The 21,592-nt window shown below is 44.0% G+C and overlaps 2 protein-coding genes across 2 annotated transcripts in view; one reads left to right on the forward strand and one right to left on the reverse strand.

Moving 5' to 3' along the window:
• The first annotated feature begins 2,462 nt into the window (after positions 1–2,462).
• On the forward strand, positions 2,463–4,455 carry myog (myogenin). The gene is given in 3 exon segments (XM_041034967.1): positions 2,463–3,203; positions 4,000–4,099; positions 4,200–4,455. Coding segments are annotated over 3 exon segments (960 nt in total). The 3' UTR covers positions 4,319–4,455.
• Positions 4,456–6,344: 1,889 nt separating this feature from the next.
• The window catches only part of ppfia4 (PTPRF interacting protein alpha 4), a 50,964-nt gene continuing 35,716 nt past the window's right edge, over positions 6,345–21,592 (reverse strand). The window contains exons 6-30 of the mRNA XM_041033454.1: positions 20,439–20,660; positions 19,743–19,756; positions 18,813–18,945; positions 17,883–18,017; positions 17,595–17,678; positions 16,704–16,835; positions 16,487–16,549; positions 15,518–15,609; positions 15,281–15,410; positions 14,661–14,836; positions 13,713–13,941; positions 13,557–13,592; positions 13,353–13,474; positions 12,820–12,932; positions 12,643–12,724; positions 12,448–12,529; positions 12,040–12,240; positions 11,449–11,511; positions 11,008–11,034; positions 9,493–9,668; positions 9,182–9,279; positions 8,380–8,555; positions 7,653–7,721; positions 7,376–7,562; positions 6,345–6,726 (exon numbers count right to left, since the gene is read on the reverse strand). Coding sequence (XP_040889388.1) covers positions 6,683–6,726; positions 7,376–7,562; positions 7,653–7,721; positions 8,380–8,555; positions 9,182–9,279; positions 9,493–9,668; positions 11,008–11,034; positions 11,449–11,511; positions 12,040–12,240; positions 12,448–12,529; positions 12,643–12,724; positions 12,820–12,932; positions 13,353–13,474; positions 13,557–13,592; positions 13,713–13,941; positions 14,661–14,836; positions 15,281–15,410; positions 15,518–15,609; positions 16,487–16,549; positions 16,704–16,835; positions 17,595–17,678; positions 17,883–18,017; positions 18,813–18,945; positions 19,743–19,756; positions 20,439–20,660 — 2,886 coding nt within the window. The 3' untranslated portion in view covers positions 6,345–6,682. The remainder of the gene's footprint in view (positions 6,727–7,375; positions 7,563–7,652; positions 7,722–8,379; positions 8,556–9,181; positions 9,280–9,492; positions 9,669–11,007; positions 11,035–11,448; positions 11,512–12,039; positions 12,241–12,447; positions 12,530–12,642; positions 12,725–12,819; positions 12,933–13,352; positions 13,475–13,556; positions 13,593–13,712; positions 13,942–14,660; positions 14,837–15,280; positions 15,411–15,517; positions 15,610–16,486; positions 16,550–16,703; positions 16,836–17,594; positions 17,679–17,882; positions 18,018–18,812; positions 18,946–19,742; positions 19,757–20,438; positions 20,661–21,592) is intronic.

A 21,592-nucleotide genomic window follows, 5' to 3' on the forward strand; every position in this document is an offset into this window, starting at 1 on the left:
AAGAGAAGTGGAACAGTGTTGCCAGTGACAGGGCAATCCCTGCTACACACACAATATACACATCGTGCAAGCACACATACCTAAACATGCACATATGAGGACCCATACACACTTGCCCCACTCATACACAATGTACTTTGAGTACAAATATTCTCTTCAGTCTAACTAATTTGGCTTCTACAATTTTAAATATCACACAGAACCATCAGATTGAATGTTTATTGCTGTTTATTTGGTTTTTCTGACATGTTTACTTGTTCCATCAGTAGATGTGCTCATTTTAATAAAATCAAATGTGATAATTCTTAAAATATATTTTATTTTGTGTTATCTCTCACATGTACTCAGGTACAAACAGCTAAAATATAAAGTACCAGTCTTAAAAAGATAAAAACAAAATAAATCCAGTTAAAATTATAATTGTCACTTGAGTGAATGTTTTATCTGATCTGTATTTTATTGGTCTAGTCTGACACCTTCACTTGGTTTAATCCGACTGAACTGAAGGTGGAACATAAAGTATATACAGTATCTACACACAGTGAGTAAACACCCAGTCTTCCCTGGTTTACTGCATCTCAAGTGTTCACTTCAAAATGCTGAGAGGGGACATGTTCCTCAAACAAGACACAAGTGTGTGCCTGACACTGCTGCAAAACACACACACACACACACACACACACACACACACACACACACACACACACACACACACACACACACACACACGTTCTCCAGTTCTGCTGACAATGGGTTAAGATGACAGAGGGTTATGAGTGACTCTGACACACTGCAGACCCCCTCCCTGCTGTACCCCTGAGTCCAACACAGGCGTCTTTGTACTCGCTCCACCATCAGTGACTATCCATCACAGACTAACCTGACAGCCCACCGCAGCCCTGCGCCAAGTTACGACTCTGCACTCTGCCTCAACCCCAAGCCCGAGGCCAAAGCCCAGGACTAGATCACGACCCACCAGCCAGCCCTGCCAAACCACTGACTGGCACCCAGTCGCTGAACTGAAGCTCCGCTGTCTGTATCAAAAAGTAATTTCATCTTACATTAAATCAGATGACTCCACTCACTTTTCATCAAGCCACTATTTTTGTTTTAAATCACAATGTTATTGTAACTTCATTGTTAATACTGATAGATAGATAGATAGATAGATAGATAGATAGATAGATAGATAGATAGATAGATAGATGCCATAGATAGATAGCCTTCAATAGTCTCTGTTAGATAGATGACAGTACAGACATCCAGAGAAAGAGAAAGGACGACATGTGACAAATGTTCCAGGCTTGGCTTTATGTGAAACTGGCAGTGGTATGCACCAGTACATCACTGTACATTTTCATGTAGTGTGGCCACATCCCACTGTCTCCAGTAAACAGTTCCTGCCAAATTTATGCATTACTGTGATTAACCTGTGGTAATGATATGGGTTACACAGGGATGCAACACGTCTCACGCTGTGCCTGTTGTTCCAGGCCACTTCTCTGCTGAAGTGTGTGTTTTGGCCGATCGTCCATGCTAGTGGAAGCCAGTCCAAATTAGCTGGTGAGCTATGAGGTGAGACATGTCCTGGAAGGATTAACACCTGGTGGCTAGGCTAACGCTACGACTGACTGAAAGAGGTCAGGACAACGAAGGCCATACCTCTGCGTGGTCGTTTCATTGTTATCTTTTGATGTGTGAGAGCAACGGGAGGCAGTGTCAATGTGATGTCCGACTCACTTTACTGTAATCTGGCCATTCTTGCACAGGCTTGCCCGGTTCTGAGTCCAGTATAGCCCAGAAGGTCACTTGCATCAGACTATGTGACCATCTTAGAAGGAAAGTCAGCAGATCTGAATGTGATTACATAAAACCAAGACTCACCAGCAATCGCAGGAGCCTTCATGTCATCTGAGCTTACGTATTTATCACAGACGGAGTTGATCATTCTGAACCTTCAGTCAAAACAGAGTTTATCTGTGACCTAGTTTTGAGTAAACAACAATCTCTGGCCTCATTTCCTTCCCATCAAGAACTTGGAGTCAAACAACTTCTTGTCATTGCATATCATTGGCTCCTAGTAGAAGTGACAGCTGTCTCCAGAACCCCCACCCGCCACCACCACCATCCGCTCCACCAATGGCAGGGGACATTATGGTGTCATGGAGGGAGACGCGAGTCCGGGATTAGCTCATTAAGACGGACATCTTTGATCCCGGGTTATCTCTCCCATTTCCACGGGAACTTGATCATATCCTGGCCTCTTAAGACACACACGAGTGCACAGACCCACACAAGGGCACATAGTCACACGCACACAAATGGGCCTTAAAGCCCTAGAGAACAGGGCCCAACAGAGATGTGAAGTGTAGATGTGCAGCAACAGCTAAACGTCGGGTCAGGTTTCTGGGGGCTCGTGCTAAATTTAACCCTGTGATCCTGCAGCAGGCAGAGGGGTTTAAATGCCAGCCTACAGTTGCTCCACACCAGTTGTTCTCCACACATCTTCCACTCATCACAAACTCAGGCAGTGGACGAAGGCAGGCACACACACGTACACTCCGACACACACGCTCCAGGCACAGGACCGAAGACCACATACAGTAGAGCAGTTCCAGGGGAAGCAGGAGTCCTTGTCCCCTTAAATCCAGACCACAACGTTGTCCAGCATGGAGCTTTTCGAGACCAACCCTTATTTCTTCCCTGACCAGCGCTTCTATGAAGGAGGGGACAGCTATTTCCCCTCTCGCCTGCCCGGGGGGTACGACCAAGCCGGCTACCAGGACAGGAACTCCATGATGGGCTTGTGTGGGAATCTGTCTGGGGGTGTTGGAGTTGGGGTCACAGGAACAGAGGACAAAGCCTCTCCATCCAGCCTGTCACCTCACTCCGAGCCCCACTGCCCTGGCCAGTGCCTGCCCTGGGCCTGCAAGCTATGCAAAAGGAAGACAGTGACCATGGACCGTCGGAGAGCAGCCACACTGAGGGAGAAGAGGCGTCTGAAGAAGGTGAACGAGGCCTTTGACGCCCTGAAGAGGAGCACCCTGATGAACCCCAACCAGAGACTGCCCAAGGTGGAGATCTTGCGGAGCGCCATCCAGTATATTGAAAGGCTCCAGGCCCTGGTGTCCTCCCTCAACCAGCAAGACACTGAGACGGGACAGCAGGGACTGCACTACCGACCCAGCCTGGCCCAGCCCAGAGTGAGTAGGACAGAGGATGGATGAGGAGAAGAGGAAGGTCACATATTAAACACTGAGAACAGAGCCAAAAGACAAACCAAAAAGACAGACAGGGAAAGACATGATGCACTAGATGTGTCAGTGACAGGAGATGCTGAGACAAAAAATAGATAGATATAAAATATCTATCTATCAGAGATAAAATAGTCAGAGTAAAAATATTCTTGACAATGTGTGACTTTGGTGGACTGATCTGCTCTAAAGCCTGCTTTGGAACAGATCGCTGAGGATAGGTTTTGAGGTTTCTGCTGGGGGGGATGAGATGTGGTGAATCTGTAATCTGTAATTCTGTTTCTTGCAGTTACTTTCAGAGTTGTTTTAAGTTATGATCCAGTTTTCAGCTCAGTAATGTTTCAGAAAATATAATTTATTTTTTGCCTATCTGATGATTCAGTGAGGCATCAAACACAACAAACTGATGAGACAGGTGCAAAAACACGGCAAAAACAGTCAACTTCAGCCAAAATCAATTAACAGCTGTCACCGCCAAGTGGTCTTGATGTTGCAGTATCTCTTATATGATTTCCATCTGTACGCTCTGATGACAAAGTCTTATTTCTCTTGCTGAGATAGTTTCCTTGTGTACGTTTACCTCTGTGGGGTCACAGCATGCATTGGTGGTGGTGGAGGTATGTGTGTGTGTGTGTATTACAGTGTCCTGTAGTGTGTGTTGTATGTCTGTGTGGAGCAGGGTGTGCCGTGTCATAACACAGAGTGACTGACAGCAACTTCTGTGTGTGCATCTCCATGGTAACAGGTGTCGTCGTCAAGTGAGCCCAGCTCAGGCAGCACCTGCTGCAGTAGCCCAGAGTGGAGCAGCACTCCAGAGCAGTGCACGCAGAGCTACAGCAGCGAGGGTGAGTACTGTTCACACGCAGTCTCATTAGACGGCACAGTCAGATTACCGTGCCCTCACACACATTCAGAAACTGAACGTGTGACTGCGTCTCTCCGCAGATCTCCTCAGCGCTGCTGACTCTCCAGAGCAGGGGAACATGCGTGCCCTGACCTCCATCGTGGAAGGCATCTCTGCAGCTGACGGAGCTGTGGCTTTTCCTGTGGACATTCCCAAATAGACCCTCCAAACATTGGACCCGTAGGTGCACAGAGATCAACAAACAAAAAGGAAATTTGCAATTGGCACCGGGGCTGACAACCGATCCCAAATTCCAATTTAATTTATTTTTCAGCTCTACTGATCTGAGTATTTTGTCTTATGCTAAATTAAAAAAAATGTTATTTATCAGGATTGTAACTCTGCTGATCTATGGGTGTGCCGAACTGTATTCCTCCTGTTCACAGTGAGGCCTTATTCCCTTTTATTCCCTGCCTTATCCTGTGGTCCAGACTTGCCTGTCAGATCCACGGGAGCTTAGTCTAACTAGTGATTCAGACTTTGCTGCATGAACCCAAGACCTAGTTACTAGTGTGGATCTCTGACACGCAACAGAGGAATAACAAAACCTGGTTTTGTTACTTAAGTTTTCCTCTTTTTGAAACCTTTCCCTGATCTTTCATTCTTTTTTGTGTGTGGTTTTTATGCTTAAAAAAAGAAACATGAGTTTATTTGTGGGGCCAATATGTACCATGGCAGTTTTGACCAAGATCTGCTTAATTTAAACTGGTTATGAATGCTAGTGATGTAAATACGTTCCCTTTTCTACAGAGTGGTTTTGCCATTTTATTTTTTATTTTTTGCTAACTTATTTTTAACTTTTATAACTAAGATTGTTGTGTATTTGTAGATGATCCAGAAAGTGAAATTTTCTGTCCAATTCATGCAATAAAGACCATTTTCAATACACTGCCTATTGCTGACTAACTGACTGACTAAATGAGACAGTTTGGTTGTGATAACTTCGGAAGGAACACAACAGCCAAAATTTTTAAAAAACAGCTTTACTCATGTCTATATAGTGTCATAAATACAGTACACTTTTTTTTTAAATAGCCAAATAATAAAATCTTGATTTGTCAGCATTGTTTCACACCTGGAATAAAGACACAGTACTCATAGCTGCCACATAGCACATTACACCTTTTAGACACCTTGGAAAAACTGTAAAATAAAATAAAATAAGATAAAGAAAAAAAAGGTTGTACACCCATCCAGCACTTCACTGGTTCATATGCTGTGTTCTCATTGGATGAGGAGTTGGTCAGCCAAGCATACTGACTGCTCACTGGCACATCTCTATGGCAACTAAACGGGAAGCGACGGGACAGGATCAGACGAGTCCGTCACTTTGAGCAGTTTAACGTGGATATCATTGGCTGATGTTGAGCAGCAGTTTACAGTTTGATTTGAGAGAAAAGTAAGGATTCAACAGAGAGGAGCTACAGTGTTCACACTACCCATCCACAGAAAAGAGTCATGGTCACATGGCTGGGGTCGGCCTTTCACACACAGCCTCTCTACAAATCTCAAGCAGAGATACTCATTCGTTGATACACACACATACACACACGCGCACACACACTCTTCATAATAAAGGATTCTCTCTATTCTAGGCTACATAGTGTCATACAGAAGGCGAGAAAGGCGGAGAAAGGAGAGGTAACAGCTACATAGTGTCAAAAGAGGAGAAGGGGGGAAAAGGAAAGAACTGGAGAAGAGGCAAAGAGAGAAGTCTGAAATTGGACCCATGAACCTGTGAAGAGTCCTTGTAGAAACACACTCCCTCCTTTGTGAGTCCCTCCCACTAACGAGTCACACACTTACAGCATACGGCAAAAGACACACAAAGGTCCGACACAGAGAGAAAGAGAAAGAAAGAGAAAGAAAGAGAAAGAGAGAGAGAGAGAACAGTCACTATTGAATACAGGGCATTGGGTTTCATACAGCAATGATATTATATTATTTTCCATATATATTTCCAATATATATATATATATATAATATTTCTATAAAAAACATAAGTCATCCATTTTATATACAGAGACAATAAATGAGTAATACCTTGCATAACCGGTAGAGGGGCAATGTGCAGTGGGATCTGCCATTTATACAAGTATTCATCATTCCCAAGTCCAGATCAATAGCTGGTCAACATCGCTTTAAATCTTTCTTACACTAATCAACTATTGTGTTTCCTAGGACGTGATGACAGCCAAATTGGTTTGGACTTGGCCATGCTGAGACTAATAGAACCAGGACAAGAACCCACAGCTGAGACCAGGGGAGCAGGAGCACAACACCACAACAACAAGGCTACTGGGAGCACTGGGGTAAACTGGGAGAGACTGGGATGAGTCTCCTTTACAGCAGCGAGCGCAGCCAATGAGCACTCTCAAGAGTTCAAAGGTCAGAGTTGGCCTCTGTATTGCACGTGTCCGAAGGAGAGGTGAGAGGTGAAAGTTGGGAGGTGAGGCTGAGCAACAACAGGGGTGAAGACTGTTGTGGCACCCAGGTCTTCCTCTCCAGATTTGGCATATCACTCTCAGAAGGCCGCAAGCATGTGTCCGTATAGGTAATGAGAATGAACTGGAGGAGCACAAAAAACATGAGAAAGAAAAGTAAGACAGGAAGAAAGAAAAAGATTGAGGCTATCATTGCTATTTGGTTTTACGTTGACATGTAGAGTACAAGCAGATATTAAAATAAGGTTTATTTCCTTGTCTGAGTAAAAGACACACTGAAACATATATATCATGTCAAATTAAAGGCTTAAACTGCAACTAATAGTAATAGTAATAATAGTAATAGTTACTAATAGTAAAAGTAAGTTAACTAATAGTAGAATTAATCAACCAAAAACTAGGGCTGAGCAATAATTCAGTATTATTGTACACTGACTTTCATGCAATGCTGGTTAAAAGCACACTAACCTGGAAGTTCAGCAGTTTCAGGTAGTGTTTTGTTAGCTTACCTGTTAGCATTAGCGCTCCTGTTAGTAAGCAGAGAGTAGTTAGCAAGAATAGGTCCGTACGGCCGAGGGGTCGAGTCTCGGGGGCGCCGGGGGAGGAGCTTGAGTGGATATGGCACAAAAAGGTGTGGGCACAGAAGGGCAGAGAGGACATAGCATGCAGTTAGTCAGTTAGGACAAGCACAGAGAATGGTATGCACACACACACACACACACAGAAAAATACTTAAGCTGAGGTAGAATAGTTCGGTTAGTACTGTGACACACCTTCAGGCTGGAGCTGTTTCTTGGGCACCAAATTCACAGAGGGCGGCATGGACATGGAGGGCATACGGAAGCCGGCAGGCAGTGTTTCCATGGAGCCTGCCATCATCCCCAGCCCCGCCCCCCCCTCACGTGCCCGAAACCTCTTTCGCCATGATGGAGAGCGTCGAAAAGACTTGTCATCTCCGCTCTACAGGGACAGGGAGAAAAAACGAGTTCAGACCATTGGCCCTTCTTCAACAATGTTGTATCTGATCAAAGCAGCAGCTTGAAAGGTCACCTCCTCTAGTCGACGGTCGGTCCCCAACGCTAACAGGTTGTTGAACTCCCTCTCCAGGACCTGCCGTGCCTGAAAAACAATGAAGACAGCCTCCATGACCACGAGACACGGTGACGCTGAGTTAAACAACCAGGGTCAAAAATAAACACCAGGTGAGGACAAAATGTCAACAAAAGCTCTTGAAATACCTGTGAAATTAGAAACACTTCCTCTAATAATTAGAAATAACCTTCATGTTGTTAGCTGCACTGCCAAAAACAATCACTTTTAAATATGAAGCTGGGCAAGTAATCTGGACTGCAGCCTGTGACCAGGGAATCCTTTCAAGTGAATTCTGAGTGAGAACAACAGAGCACTTTTGATCTGAGAACAACCCTGATACAGAATCTGAAGCAGTATGAAATGTTGGCACCATGCTGTCAGGAATAGAAGGAGATGCTGACTGTACACAAACCACTGCGTCAACAAAAAGTAAATCAACTGATCTCATAAAAACCTCAACAGCTGTGACTGTTGGAAGATGGACTGGATGCAGAAAGGCCATGGTAGTGGGAAAGAAGTGTTGATATTATGGTGTAGGATATTATGATATAAAATGAAACAAATGTACTCTATACAGATGTTTTATTTTATAATTAAGTAAGACTGCTGACAAACTGGACCAAACTGACCTTAAAAGTTGGCTCATACAAAACTAGATCTCTCTCTCTATTTCCTCTATAACCACCTGTGTGTTCTGCATAGGGATCTGCAGGATGAGCGCTAGGCTGCTGTAGTCGAAGGTCTCGTCCAGAGCAATGAGCGCCCCGTGAACGCCACTCTCCAACAGGTTGCCGCTATACTCCCTCAGACCAATGGACTGGACCCAGTGGATCACCTGCTCATTGGTCCACACCAACACATCTGAGGTAAAAGAAAGTAGCACAGATTTGTGGTGCCGTAGAGTGACAGCATTGCTCATTAACAGAAGCAACTTTTTTTTTTTTTTCGCAATTTAGAGAAAGAGAACTAGAAAGAGAGAGAGAGATAAAGAGATAATGTCCATGTCCATGAAGTGTCAACCCACTGGCACACTCTATTCATTTAAAGCACAGCTGTCAGCCAGCTTTCCAAGTTGGAACAGGCGGTGTGTGTGTGTGCATGTGTGTAAACAGGGCAGGATTCTGATTTGACGTGACAGCTGAGTCAAGTTCATGTGCAGAACTCAAGGTCAAAAGGGCGAGAGGACTGGCTAGATCTAACTGTGTGTGTGTGTGTGTGTGTTTGTGGACTACTCTTGGTATGTGGGGCTTTGGATCATAAGATTGTAGGCCTGCTTCAGTTGGCTTTTTGACAGTCTAAGGTGCAGCTGTTTCAATGCTAGGGCCAAATTAACAATATCAGGCAAAACCACTAGGTGGTACTCTGGCCTGATGAGACTTTGGATGTGTGTGTGCCAGTGTTTGAACATGTTTAAATCTATGTATTTGCTGATTTGCTTTTTAGTCACTGTCTGTGTGTGTGTGTGTTGGGGAGTGCGTAAAGTTTACCTTTCATGTCGTGTTGGCTGTCCTCTCTTCGGCGCTCCAGGTCTTTCCTGTCGTAATTGAGTCTCTTCAAGCACATAATCCCATACTGCAGACTAGCCCTAGAATCACATACACACACACACACACACACACACATGCACACACGCGTACACAAACATGATGGAACAAACAAGCTCATACACACACACACAGAAAAGGATAAGCACGCATGCATCATTAGCCTTCTCATCTCCACTGCTAATTTATCCAGTTAGCAGATGAAAGCAGAGACCGATCAAACAGCCGCTAAGCCAGTCGCCATGGCCACAGACCTATGGAAGCTGTCCACCATTTTGAGGTGGCTCCTCAGGTCCTTCTTGGTCAGGTGGTCCAACATCCGTGCGTCCACCAGACACTCCATGAAGTAGGAGCGGTACTGAGGCAGACCGAGACTGGGCAGCCACTCATTCCCTATCCACTCATGATTCATGTCTCCGTACGCCAGAGTCTACACAGAGAGGAATATGTAATGTTACTCAAGTGGTAAAGCAAATGAAATTTCTGTGCAGGATGAATAAAAGTGTCCCCAAATTTCATGTGTAAACACTGAGTGTTTGAACCTGATTTCACTGTGCGTCCAAAGGCACAACGCAGGCCTTTTTCACAGCAGACATGTCAACATGTCACTTCAGCAAAAGCACAGGTGTCACTAATAACATTAACATTATGCATGCCAGCTCACTGTCATGACTTACTGGGACGCTTAAATGGAACTGAGCCAGCGTTAATGTTATTAGTTATACCTGTGATTTTCCTGCTACGACAAGTTAAAATATTTGCTGTAAATAAATAAATAAACAATTAACTTCAGGGAAATTTAGTTAATTTAATTTAATTAGTTCATTGCTCGATCTGAAAAGCTTAAAAGTGTACAGGGTGGTAACAGTTGAGCATCTACAGCAGGGGTGGGCAAACTGTTCCACAAAGGGCCGGTGTGGCTGCAGGTTTTTGTTCCAACCAATGAAGAGCACACAGTTTGACCAATCAACTGTCTGAAGACTGAGATCAGTTGATTATATGAGTCAAGTCTGGTGTGCTGCTGCTTGGTTGGAACAAAAACCTGCAGCCACACCGGCCCTTTGTGGAACAGTTTGCCCACCCCTGATCTACAGGCTCTGCATGTGGGATGAGAGCTCTGCTCAGGTTTATGGTGGTTGGAATTTTGCTAGTAGTTACAATAGGTCAGCAAACTGTCTCAACAGGCCTTTTTCATAGCAGACATGTTTTTTGAAATTTCACAACAGGAAGAAAATACCGGTAGGTATAAAAAAATAAAATAGAATGAGTGATGGCTGAATTCTGTTTAGCTGCTTCAATTCAGGGCTTTGAACATGCTGGCTCAGTTGCACACTATCATGGGGCACTTGAATATAATGGAGCCATCGTTAGTGTTACTAGTAACAGCTATGCTTTGTCCTATTCAAAATGTCATCATCAAAATGATGAAGACATTAGTTATCCTGCCCTATTAATGCCCAGAAAATGATCATTTATTTTGGTTAAGGGTCATTTCACTTAAAAATATTCAAAGTATTGAAAAATGACACCTAAAAAAAACACAACTGCAATATATTTTAACTAAAACTGCTACAGTTGCTCTACTTCCTGCAGGGAAGCTCTTTGTTAAGGCCACACTTCACCTTGTTTTATCGGAATACATAATATAATGCTGAGAGTGATTGCGATGCCCTTCAAATTTATGTGTGTGCGTGTGTTAGTGATATGATTGGGCGCAGTTTCAGTGTGTGTGTGTGTGCAGACGGATATTAGCAGCTCAGCGACCTCACCTGTGCCCAGCTGCCCTCCTCATTCTCCTGAGTGGCAGCAGGTAGAGACAATATGCAAGGTTAGAGAGACAAGGGGTAAACCAAACACACAATACAACACAATCACACACATAAAAAACACACACACTAACAGCTTTTTTGAGGTTTTACTCTGCAGTTAACCTTGAAACGTATCAGTTAATTGTAATTACACATCAGCGCTCACATTTAGTTGAATTTTTCATGGCAACACAGATCACATGGCCACAGGTTACATAAGTTACATCCGCCACCAACATACAAATACCAGCATGAGCACAAGATGCGTTAGCGTGTGATGTAGTGCGTATTTAAAGGGGTCTTCCGGGAGAGGACATATGTGTGTCGTGGTGGGGACAGTGTGAGTGTGAAAGAGTGTTTAGTGGGGGATAAAGGGGAGGGGAGCACCCAGATGGTACTGACCGCTTTAGTGGAGGAAGCCAGGTTCTCCATCTCTTCATGAGTCACCCACACATTTCCGGAGGACTGCTCAGAGGACGAAAACACACACACACACACACACACACACACACACACACACGAAAACACACCCAAGAATGCACTCGTGTATATTGTCACACATCCCGGCACCCCACGCGCACACACATACAGAGACGCAGACAAACATACACACACACACACACACACACACACACACACACACACACACACATAGACAAACATTGTGTTGAGTGATGCCAAGGGAGGGAGTGTATTTCAGGCAGGTAGCTTGTAGCTATATCTGGCACTATTTGTGTGTCATTTTCCCACAGAACCCCATGCAATTTATGGCAGCAGAAAAGGACAAGTCAACCCAGTCGAAGGCAGAAACCAGCCTCTACTGTGTTCTGAGCAAAAGAACAAAACAAAGCAAAAAAGAGTGATGGGTCACCCCAGGGTGCAGAGTGAAGGATTAGCCAAGTAGTGAAAGTTAGGTTTTGTGTAGGGTAGGGTGTTCATTTGTTTTTTTGCTATTTGTGTACGCATGGAAAAAAGCAGTATGTGTGCTCATACCGTTCTGGAGGTGAGTGGTGCTGAGGGGCTGGTGAGGGAGACCATCTCCTGGATGGCCAAGCGGAGTTTGAGTCGGTGCAGAGGATTGCTGATGCCAATCTCCCTCTGGATCTCCGTGTCTGACAGAGCTGACATGATGGCTCCGCTCTTCACGTTGGCACGACAGGCTGCCACATACCAGGCTGGCATACCCACCCACAGCTGGTGAGAGTCATCAAGATATTCAACGTCACCACCATTGTCACCATAAAAGGTCAGATAGAAGGAGATGGGAGTGCAGATCGGTCTCCTATGGACAGTCTGGTATTTGACATCACTGCATTCCCTTTTGTATTAGATACAACAGCAGCCTGACATATACAAAGGACATTTCTGGTGGGCAGATTTAAAAGCAGATTAGTGGAATACCTCTAGCCAGGAGACGACAGTAGGGCCATCCCACTGGGCAAATGGCAGACCTCTTTTTCTGGCATCTTCTAGAAGCTCATGTCTGAAGACAGCATTGGGGAAAAAAAAGGCAGAAGGAAAAGAGAAGGCTTGGTAAATAACTAAATTAAAGAGACAAAAAAAACTTAAAATCAGTAGAAGAAAGGATGCTTTTACTTTTTCTTCATCCTGCGGTCCCTTTCAGCCTGAGTGCCAAGTTTTCCCAGAGTCATAGTGTCACCGATGCCCATCTCAAAGTCTGAAATACAGTGATAATTTATATCTTTGTGAATCACACACAATCTCATACAGTGTGTGTTGGTGTGGGACTATGGTACATAGTCTGCAGTGTACCTGATAAGGCCGGTAGGGGCTGTCCATCCCTGCCCACTGTCTGGTCCATTCGACCCTTCTCTTTCTTGCCAAACAATCGGCCAATAGATGACTTGATGCCTTTCTTCTGCTTGCTGCAATCAAGTAAAACAGCAAGATGGATTAGCCGGAACAAATGGTGTTACACTGAAATGTACTGCCTGGTGCATTATTGTCAGCTGTTAATAAGACAGATAAGTAATGGACTTTCTGTGTCTAGCAGACAAGGAATTTGTAGTTCAGTTGCAGTGGATCTTTAAGACTATCCAAGAGCAAGTGTGTTCTGGCTCTGCTTTATCATCTATCATCACATCTGCACACATGCACATGCCAGGAAGTATCTTAAACATTTTTCTTTGCTTCGCTTCTGACAGTATCCATGGTGACAGCTGTTTCCGGTGTATGGTGGATACCTGTGGGTTTGTTCCAAAGCTTACCTAAACGTACCTGTCGAGTTAGAGAGGAGGGATCAGTTTGGGAAAGAGCTTGTGTCTGTGTCTGTGTGTATTTTTTACCCTCGACCATCCTCCAGACTGCCTGTGAATTGGGCGAAATTGGTTTCCAGCCGTAAACTGCGGGGGGAAGAGGGAGGCGACGTCTCACACTTAATAGTAGCTTTGTCCACCTCCACTGGAGACTGGAAGAGTCACACAAGCAAGTCAGTCACAAAAGCCACAGTCAGACAAAAAACACAGTACAATTTTGCTTTGGAAACTTACCGCTACTTTCCTGCGATGTTTCCTCAAGTCACTTGGCTATTAAAGAAAACAACAAACATGTTATATAAGAGGCCAAGCGGTTTGTGTCGGTCAGCATGATCAAATAATAGCTGTTTGTGTTTGTATGTCAGAAAGAATGTGTGTGCGCTCTCTGACCAGAGTCATGATGCCTAGATGGTGGCTGGCGTTGCGTGCATGGTGTTTAGGTGTGGAGTGGCCACTGGTGGGCGGGGAGGAGGATGATGCGAGGGACTGGGCAGTAGCGGAGGTGGGCAGTGCTCGGGGTCGAAGTGTCACATTGAGTCCGTCCATGCTGCCGCTGTTCACACGGGACTCGATCTCATCAGAGCGCAGGTCTGCTGACTCTCTCTCCACCTGGATCATCCTGCACAGACACACACAAACATGCACACGTACATAGTTAAGTTATCATTGTACTTTAATTAACACATACACCCTGTATTTCTGTAGTAGTAGTTGAAGTAATTTGTAAAGCCATAAAAATGGCTCTCAGTAGTTTTCTTTGATTTCTTTTGCATTCTACAAGTAGAGCTGAAATACAGAAAAAAATATTGAATTTGATTTTAAAAAATTGTAGTAATCCATAAAAAAATGGATATATAAATACTAAATGTACAACCAAGATTTTATTACTTCGAGGGAGTCTGGCTCTTCTGCAGCATAATAATTAGCAGCTGTTTTGCATTTTCTCTCCAGAAGCATATTCTGAGGCGCCACATGAGGACCTTGTTTACTGTAAACTGTAATAAACAGCGTCTTTTTCCAGCAGGAAACAGGACTGAAAAGTGAAGAGCGTTATCTGCATGTTATCATCTCTGTATCTAATGCCACTATCAGTTCTGGTGAATCCTGTCTGGCCACAGGCCTTTATGCATTGCATTAACAAGATGAAGCAGCAGCACCTTTATTTGCTGTGGTATCTTCAAAAATGTCTCTGTTCTTGTAATTATTTGTTGTATTATCTTTAATACTTTGTTCCCCTCTTATCTGTATCCTGTTTCTTGCTGCTGCACTGACCCAATTTCCCCATGGGAATCATGAAACTGTCGTATGCTGTAATCTAATATGCCTGTGATTTGTCACCTTATCTCCTCATTGATAGCGTCAAGCTGCTCCTGCAGCATGAGCGCGAGAGTCTGAGCGTCTGATTGGCCGCTGGGGGAAAGCAGGGCAGAACTAACGTCGTCATCCAGGTCTGACTCTGCCTCGATGTCGCTGCCGAGGAGGTGGCTGACGCTGCCACGCAGAGATGGGTAGTCCTGTTCAAACACCGCGCACACCTGAACACAACAAACACACATGAGCTTCAACACAAACCTACATAAAGCTATAGAATACACTATAAGCACACATGTAAAAATACAATACGACACTGGAAGTATGTGGACAGTTCTGAGAAGAAATGGATGAACAGGAAACTTACATCAGACAGCATGTCCATGGCAGCAGGTGAGAGAGACAGAAAGACAGAGAGGTTAGTAAAGAATGGTAGGTTAGGCATGAGGATCATCATACACCAGCCAAGCACTGACACTTATTAGCAAAGCAGACATGAACTTGGATAGAGCACAGGTAACGTGTGGTATGTGGTTAGAAGAATAGCTGACACATGATCTTGCGATCTTTAAAATGGTCACCCTGCTTAGTGTAGGTGTATGTGAAGAGCTGTGGGCTTCTTTTGGTCTGATGGACTTTAATAGCACCTTGTTTGGGTCGTCTCGTAGCGCTGAAAGTCTGCCCTTCTGTGCGCGCCTAATCACAGTTGTGCTGTAGTGGCCATCTTGGCCCTCCACCACAGAGAAGCGAAGGTCGCTGGAGCTACCCAGGTGAGACCTGGGATTATATACATCGGACAGATTACCATCAATTATTTATAAAGCTGTATATTGGAAGGTGAGTGTGAGAGAGCATGTGTGGAGGAGGTGTATGCCTGCGTGTACCGAGGGTGAGTTCCATCGCCAAACACCCCACTGCGGCGTTTCAAATGGTCAATCTCATTTCTCAGCTTCTCAATCTCTCCAATCAGCCGTTCCTGAGGGAGAGAAGGGCATTATGGGCAGTCTATTCAGATTGTTTCTAAGTTCCTGTAAAAAGCCAAGAGTTAGATGAGAGGAGCATCACCACTTCCTTGTCTGTACAGTAAATATGAAGCAACAGTCTGCAACTGGTTTTCTTAGCTTAACAAGACTAGAAACCGGGGCAAAGAGCTAGCATGACTAGCCACTGTCGAAGGCCAAGAAGTATTCTGGCACGCGACCGCCATAAAACAAACCACAGCTTATCTTTACACTAGGTATTTGTGTTGATAGACGAGATATAAGCGAGATATTGGTATAATGTGTTAATTAGTGAGGTTTCAGATGCCGGGAGATGAATTTTGTTGTCTTCGGTCAGAGCCAGGCTAACTGTTTCCTCATGCTTCCAGTCTTTATGCCAAGCTAACCAGCTGCTTTCTATAGCTTAGCTTTAGCGGACAGATGAGAGTGGCTTTGATCATTTCATCTAACTCATCTAAATAAGCGGCTTCCCAGAACATTTAACTATTCCTTAAAGGTGTAAGCATTATTTTAATGTTGTAGCTAGTTGATTATGGAGCGAATTTCAGCTGCTCTAAGGTATACTGCTGGGTAGTTTTAATCTATAACAATTCCTCATCATTTTATAAACTCATCACTTTTTTCTATATAAATGTAAGATGTATAGGAGTAAAAGGCGTAATGTGTCCCTCTGAAATGCATTGGAGTAGGAGAAGCAGCAAAAAAAATGGAAATACTCGAGAAAAGTACCTCAAGACTGCATTTAAGTACAGCACTAAATGTCTTTACTGTAGTGATATTCAGCCAAGGATTATGGGGCATAAAAACTGGAAGTGAGTCAGTGGTTAGATGATTCGTTCAACTCTTACTGACCCTGGTGTGGTGAAATTCTTCAAGCTGCTTCTGGCAGTTCTCGAGGTCCTGAATAAGGGAGTTCTAGACAAAAAAGCCATGAAACCATGTCAAAACAAATCAGTGGTCCGAGTAGAACGTGTGTTATACTATACATTCATTTGGTCCGTGAGGCAATAACGACAGCAATATGAGCGGCTGCTGCTTAGATGAATGTGTATGTGTATACAGGCCTTGCCTTGTCCTCCAGGGCAGCCATGCGTTCTTTCAAATGGAGCTGCAGTCTTTCATTGGACTCAGTGAGCAGACGATCCACAGTGTCAGATAAACGCTTGTTGTGCTCCTCGTTCATTTTCTCCCTCTGACGAGCCTGATGAGCGCAGAGAGAGAACCAGGCGCGTGGAATGATATCATCAAATTTTCTCTTTGACACAGACTCCATTTAGGTGTATTTATGCAGCAAATCAAACATCCCCACATGGATTAAAGGATGAAGTGTGTATTTAGCCCAAAATCACCAGCTGCCAGATATAGGTCTTCTTGGCCAACAATATATCTCACAGCCAGAATGATCTAATTACAGTCATTTACGTGATGATGAAAAAGGGTTAAACGCCTTCTCTTAAATGGGAAACGCTGTGCTTAATATGTATTATACAGTAATGTCATTAGAGTAGATTAACGCAGACACACACAAACACACATCTGCATCCTGAGAGAGCTCCTTCAACTAAATATAGTCATGAGATCGCACAGAGAGAAAGAGAAATTAGCCTTGCGTGAATTATTCAGAGTCTAAAGATAGCAGCCAATCAGTCTGATGAGGGGGAGGGGGAATGTGTTGCAGCAAGAAATGTGGATTTGGTTCAAATTCATGCAACAATGCACCAGGAAAATAGAGCGCTCCTCATATGTGTGTCTTTCCTGCGTGTTTGTGAGTGTATGAGGTGTATGCATGAGGGAGCACAGAGCCAAGAGTCAAGGCGTCCAACTAATGTGAAGCATCAGCCCACACATACACACGCACACATCATCGTGAGAGGTCAGAGGGACCCTGCAGTACTGGTGCACGCACACTCACACCCGTGCACGCACGCACGCACACAAACACTCACACATACACACACACCCTTCCTAGCTCTTGGTTCTTCTCCTCCAGTTGTGATTCCAGCTGTCTCAGCCGCTCCTCCACGTTGCCATGGCGCTCCTCAGCCTGCAGGGGGAGACACTTACATATAAGTACAACTGCATCTATAAGCTTTTAAAATATAGTTATATGACTAGCTGCTTATGTCTATTTTGTGACTGTAAATCTGTGACACTCATTTTCAGTATGCTTTGCTAAAGTCTGTACAGTTGTGTGTGTGTGTGTGTGTGTATGTGTGTGTGTGTGTTGCAGTGTTGCTGTGTGTGTTACCTTGGAGAGGGCTGCCACTCTCTGTGCCAGTTCAGCTTCCACCTCTGGCAGAGTCTCAGCCTTCCTCATGGTCTGAGCCAGTCTCTGCTCTGCCATCTCCAGCATCTCCTGCAGCTGGCGCACCTTCTCTTCGCTCTGACACGCAAACGTGCACAGACACACACAAATAAAGGAGAGGGACATTAGTGCGACCACCAGAGAGCTGTAACCAGTGTAGTGCAGCCAGCGAATAGCAAAGACAAGACACACGGGCCCGAATGGAGGATGTTGCTGGCATTCCCCATGTGGCACTGAACTCAGATTCACCCTGAACTACACGTGAACCTTTGAGTTGGATGTTTCTGTTGCTCTCTCTCTCTCGGTGACTGTGATATTCTTCCATACCTTAAACACATTGTCACACTTTTGAAAAACCCATTGATTTTCTGATTTCCTTACTGTCTCAGCTTTATTGTGGATGACATGGACAAGGCATGAAATCATGCGACACAGAGATGGAGAGAGAGAGAGAGAGAGAGAGAGAGAGAGAGAGAGAGAGAGAGAGAGAGAGAGAGAGAACATATTAGCCTGAATCCATAACTCACGTCACCTTGCATCAACATAAATGTGCCATTTTTTGCTGTCACTTAACAACACATTAGGATTGTAACACATCCAAAGTAACCTCAACATTTCAGTGTAATCACATAACACAATCAGATATATTTATTCAGTCCTCATGTTGCGGTTCAGAACAGTTTTCAGTGTTGATTTTGCAGAGCCTGTGCTTAATTCCCAATTGTGGAATTGCTCAGCTTTGTTTAATGTAACAGGATGTGACATTAGGGAAGGCAGTCATACTCTATTTCGAGTTATCTTTAGCCAGGAAGAGGCTCTGTTACTTACACAGTTATCTTTTAAATGCGAAAATGGCTTGTGCGTGTATGTTACCTGTCTGTGCAGGGAGTCCTTGGTGGCCAGTTCATTCTCCAGCTTGTCGTTGAGGTCGTGGATGTGTGTGGTCTCCCGCTGGGCAGCCAAGTAGCGTTTCTCTAATGTTGTTATTCTCTCCTCCATATCCTCTCTCTGCGGGCGCAAGACACAACAATAAACACAGGGAAATCATGAGAGAAAAGCCAATAACAATGTGCAAGGTGAAGCCAAAAGCCATAAGCAGTTTACTTTATCTCTACATTTCATGATTTAATATACAGACTCTTTTATGATCAGCCCCGTGGGGGCTGTTTTGGACTCTGTTTTGGGTTATTTTGGGCTATCCTGAATTGTGTTGGAATGCTTTTTTGACTGTTTTGGACTCATGTTCTTGAGTGTTTTGTCCAGGATATCTTGATTGTTGGAAGTCCTGTTACTCATGTTTCTGTTCTTGGTTTGTTTCTGCAGTTCCTGTTTTATTTTGTAGCCCTCATCCTTGTGTCTGTTCCTAATCCACTTCTTGTCTTTGTCTTGTTTCCCACCTTTATTGATTGTCTACCCTGCCCTTATGTGATCATGTGACCTGTTGTCTATTACTGCTGTGTATATAAGCTTTGTTGCTCCTCTGACCCTTTGTCAGTTGGTCTGTTCTTGTCCTGGAGTCTGTGTTTGTCTGTTACTGTGTCCCAGCCTCTTCCTGCTTTGTTCTGCTCAAATTTGTACCTATTCTTGCCTCGTTTTATTCATGTTGATTTTTGTCTGAGTTTGGACATCTCTGTGTTTGATTCCCTGTTCTTGGTACTTCTGTGGATCTACCCCTGTGACTGTTTTGATGATAGTAAAAGTCCTAAACTCCCTTCTAGTTTAAACTTCTGGTTTTCTGTCCCCCTCCACGAAGACACTTGCAGACACTTCAGAGTCCTGAAGTTTGTTTCCCGGTTTAAAGACTTTGTAACCAGTGACTTTTTGTTATTAAAGAAAACCATCTTCATTAAGTCTGCCTGGTGGTGTTTGCGTTTGGGTCCTCTCCCCTCGTGCTCCTCGCTTAGCAGCAGTAGCCATAATAGAATCTGGACTAACCTTTACAGTATCATGTGTTTTTGTTTATATCAGTTACATTATTTTACAAAGAGTTACTCCGAGCATTAAGTATTTTCTCCATTTCCATTTTTGTATTGTGAGACAATAGTGTCCATCAACACTACACAAAAATAATGCCTAAGATACTGTAGTTGATTCATTAAGTAATTAATCAGCTTTGTTTGAAGACTATGTGGTTACTTCTTACACGTGTTTTGTCATTGTTTCACACCTATACACCCATACTACCTGATAATACTGGCATGTAGTTAAACAGTTGTGGTTTTGCTAGAGCACACAATACTGTGCATGTGCAGCCACTCTCCATTTACTGTCATGCACAGTTTCTCTCTTGTAGTGGGAATTTTCAATGATATGGGTAACAGAGGTGTATTTTTTAATATAATGATATAGTAATGTATTAATATAGCTTCATGTTTTATTTCAACAAAAGAAGAGAATGTAAAGTTTTATTAGCTTTTTACTTAAAAAGCTTTGAGTTTTTGAAAGCCTCTGTTCTGAGCTTTCTCCCTTTCTCTCTGTGCTTTCCTCCTTTACTCTCACCTCTCTCTGTTCCCTCTGTTGTTTGATTGACAGCTCCTCGCTGCGGCTCAGTTCTCGGCGTGCGTTTGCAAGCTCTGCCTCGAGCTCGGCCACGCGGGCGTTTAGATTGGCAGAGTGCTCTCGGCTCTGGGTCAGCTCCTTATTGGTTCGGTCCAGCAGCTCCTGAAGTTCGGACACCCGGCTGCCATCATCGTGAGCGTCTATGGAACCATTGGGCAGTCTCTGTAAGGAGGACGCACAAATTAATAGGTATATACTGTACACACAGTAATGTCAAAAGTATCTTAGGACTCAGTAACACAGATAACAGATTGAGAGTTGTTGGAGAGCCGATGACCTAGATAAAAGTGTCGGTTTTTATGCATATGAGGGTGGGTTATGTGAGGTGAGGCTGCCATGTTGTTGTTTTGATGTTGTTTCGCTTCTCTTCACAGCTCAAAGTGCAGTTAATTGCAGGGCCTTAATTAAACAAACCTTCGGGGACATATATTCAGACAGGCAACACAGTGGGTAACCAAAGTTAGTAGGACCCCCTCCACTTCCTCATGTTCCCATTTTGCCTGCTTATGAGTACCTTACAGAAACATAAACATACGCACAAACACTGGGGGACATACAGTTAATGGTGTGAAGCTGTGTAATAAAGCACACCTGGTGATTTGTGTAATTGTACTTAAGTTTAGCCATATAAAGTCATTAGCTTTACTCCCAGTGACACTGGAAACAGCATTGTACAGTCCCATTCGACTGACAATCTGTAGCAAACACTGGGTATGACATGGAACTAAGATTGTCTTGGTTTGGGGTCCAAAACAACTTTATTGAAAAAGTACATGTGGCAATTATAATTTTATGGTGTTTTGAATAAAAATGTCCCCTAAAGGGCGCTAGTGGCAACATCAGTAACTGCGTTAACTGTCAGCAGGACAGCGGGGGTCACGGATAAAAGCCCTGAGACAATGTACATTTGCACAGTTCACACTCAGAAATATCTAACCTACTCTCTTCCTCTTAATGCTCGGACTCTAGCCAATCCTCTCATCTTATCTGCCTGCGGCCATCCTTTGATACAGTCATCTCCCTGCTCTCATCCTTTCTTAAGAGTAAGTTATTGATTTATCAAGTTTAATTATTCTTTAAATAAAAACATATTG

This window comes from Toxotes jaculatrix, chromosome 3 (genome assembly GCF_017976425.1).
Source record: "Toxotes jaculatrix isolate fToxJac2 chromosome 3, fToxJac2.pri, whole genome shotgun sequence".
Lineage (NCBI taxonomy): Eukaryota > Metazoa > Chordata > Actinopteri > Toxotidae > Toxotes > Toxotes jaculatrix.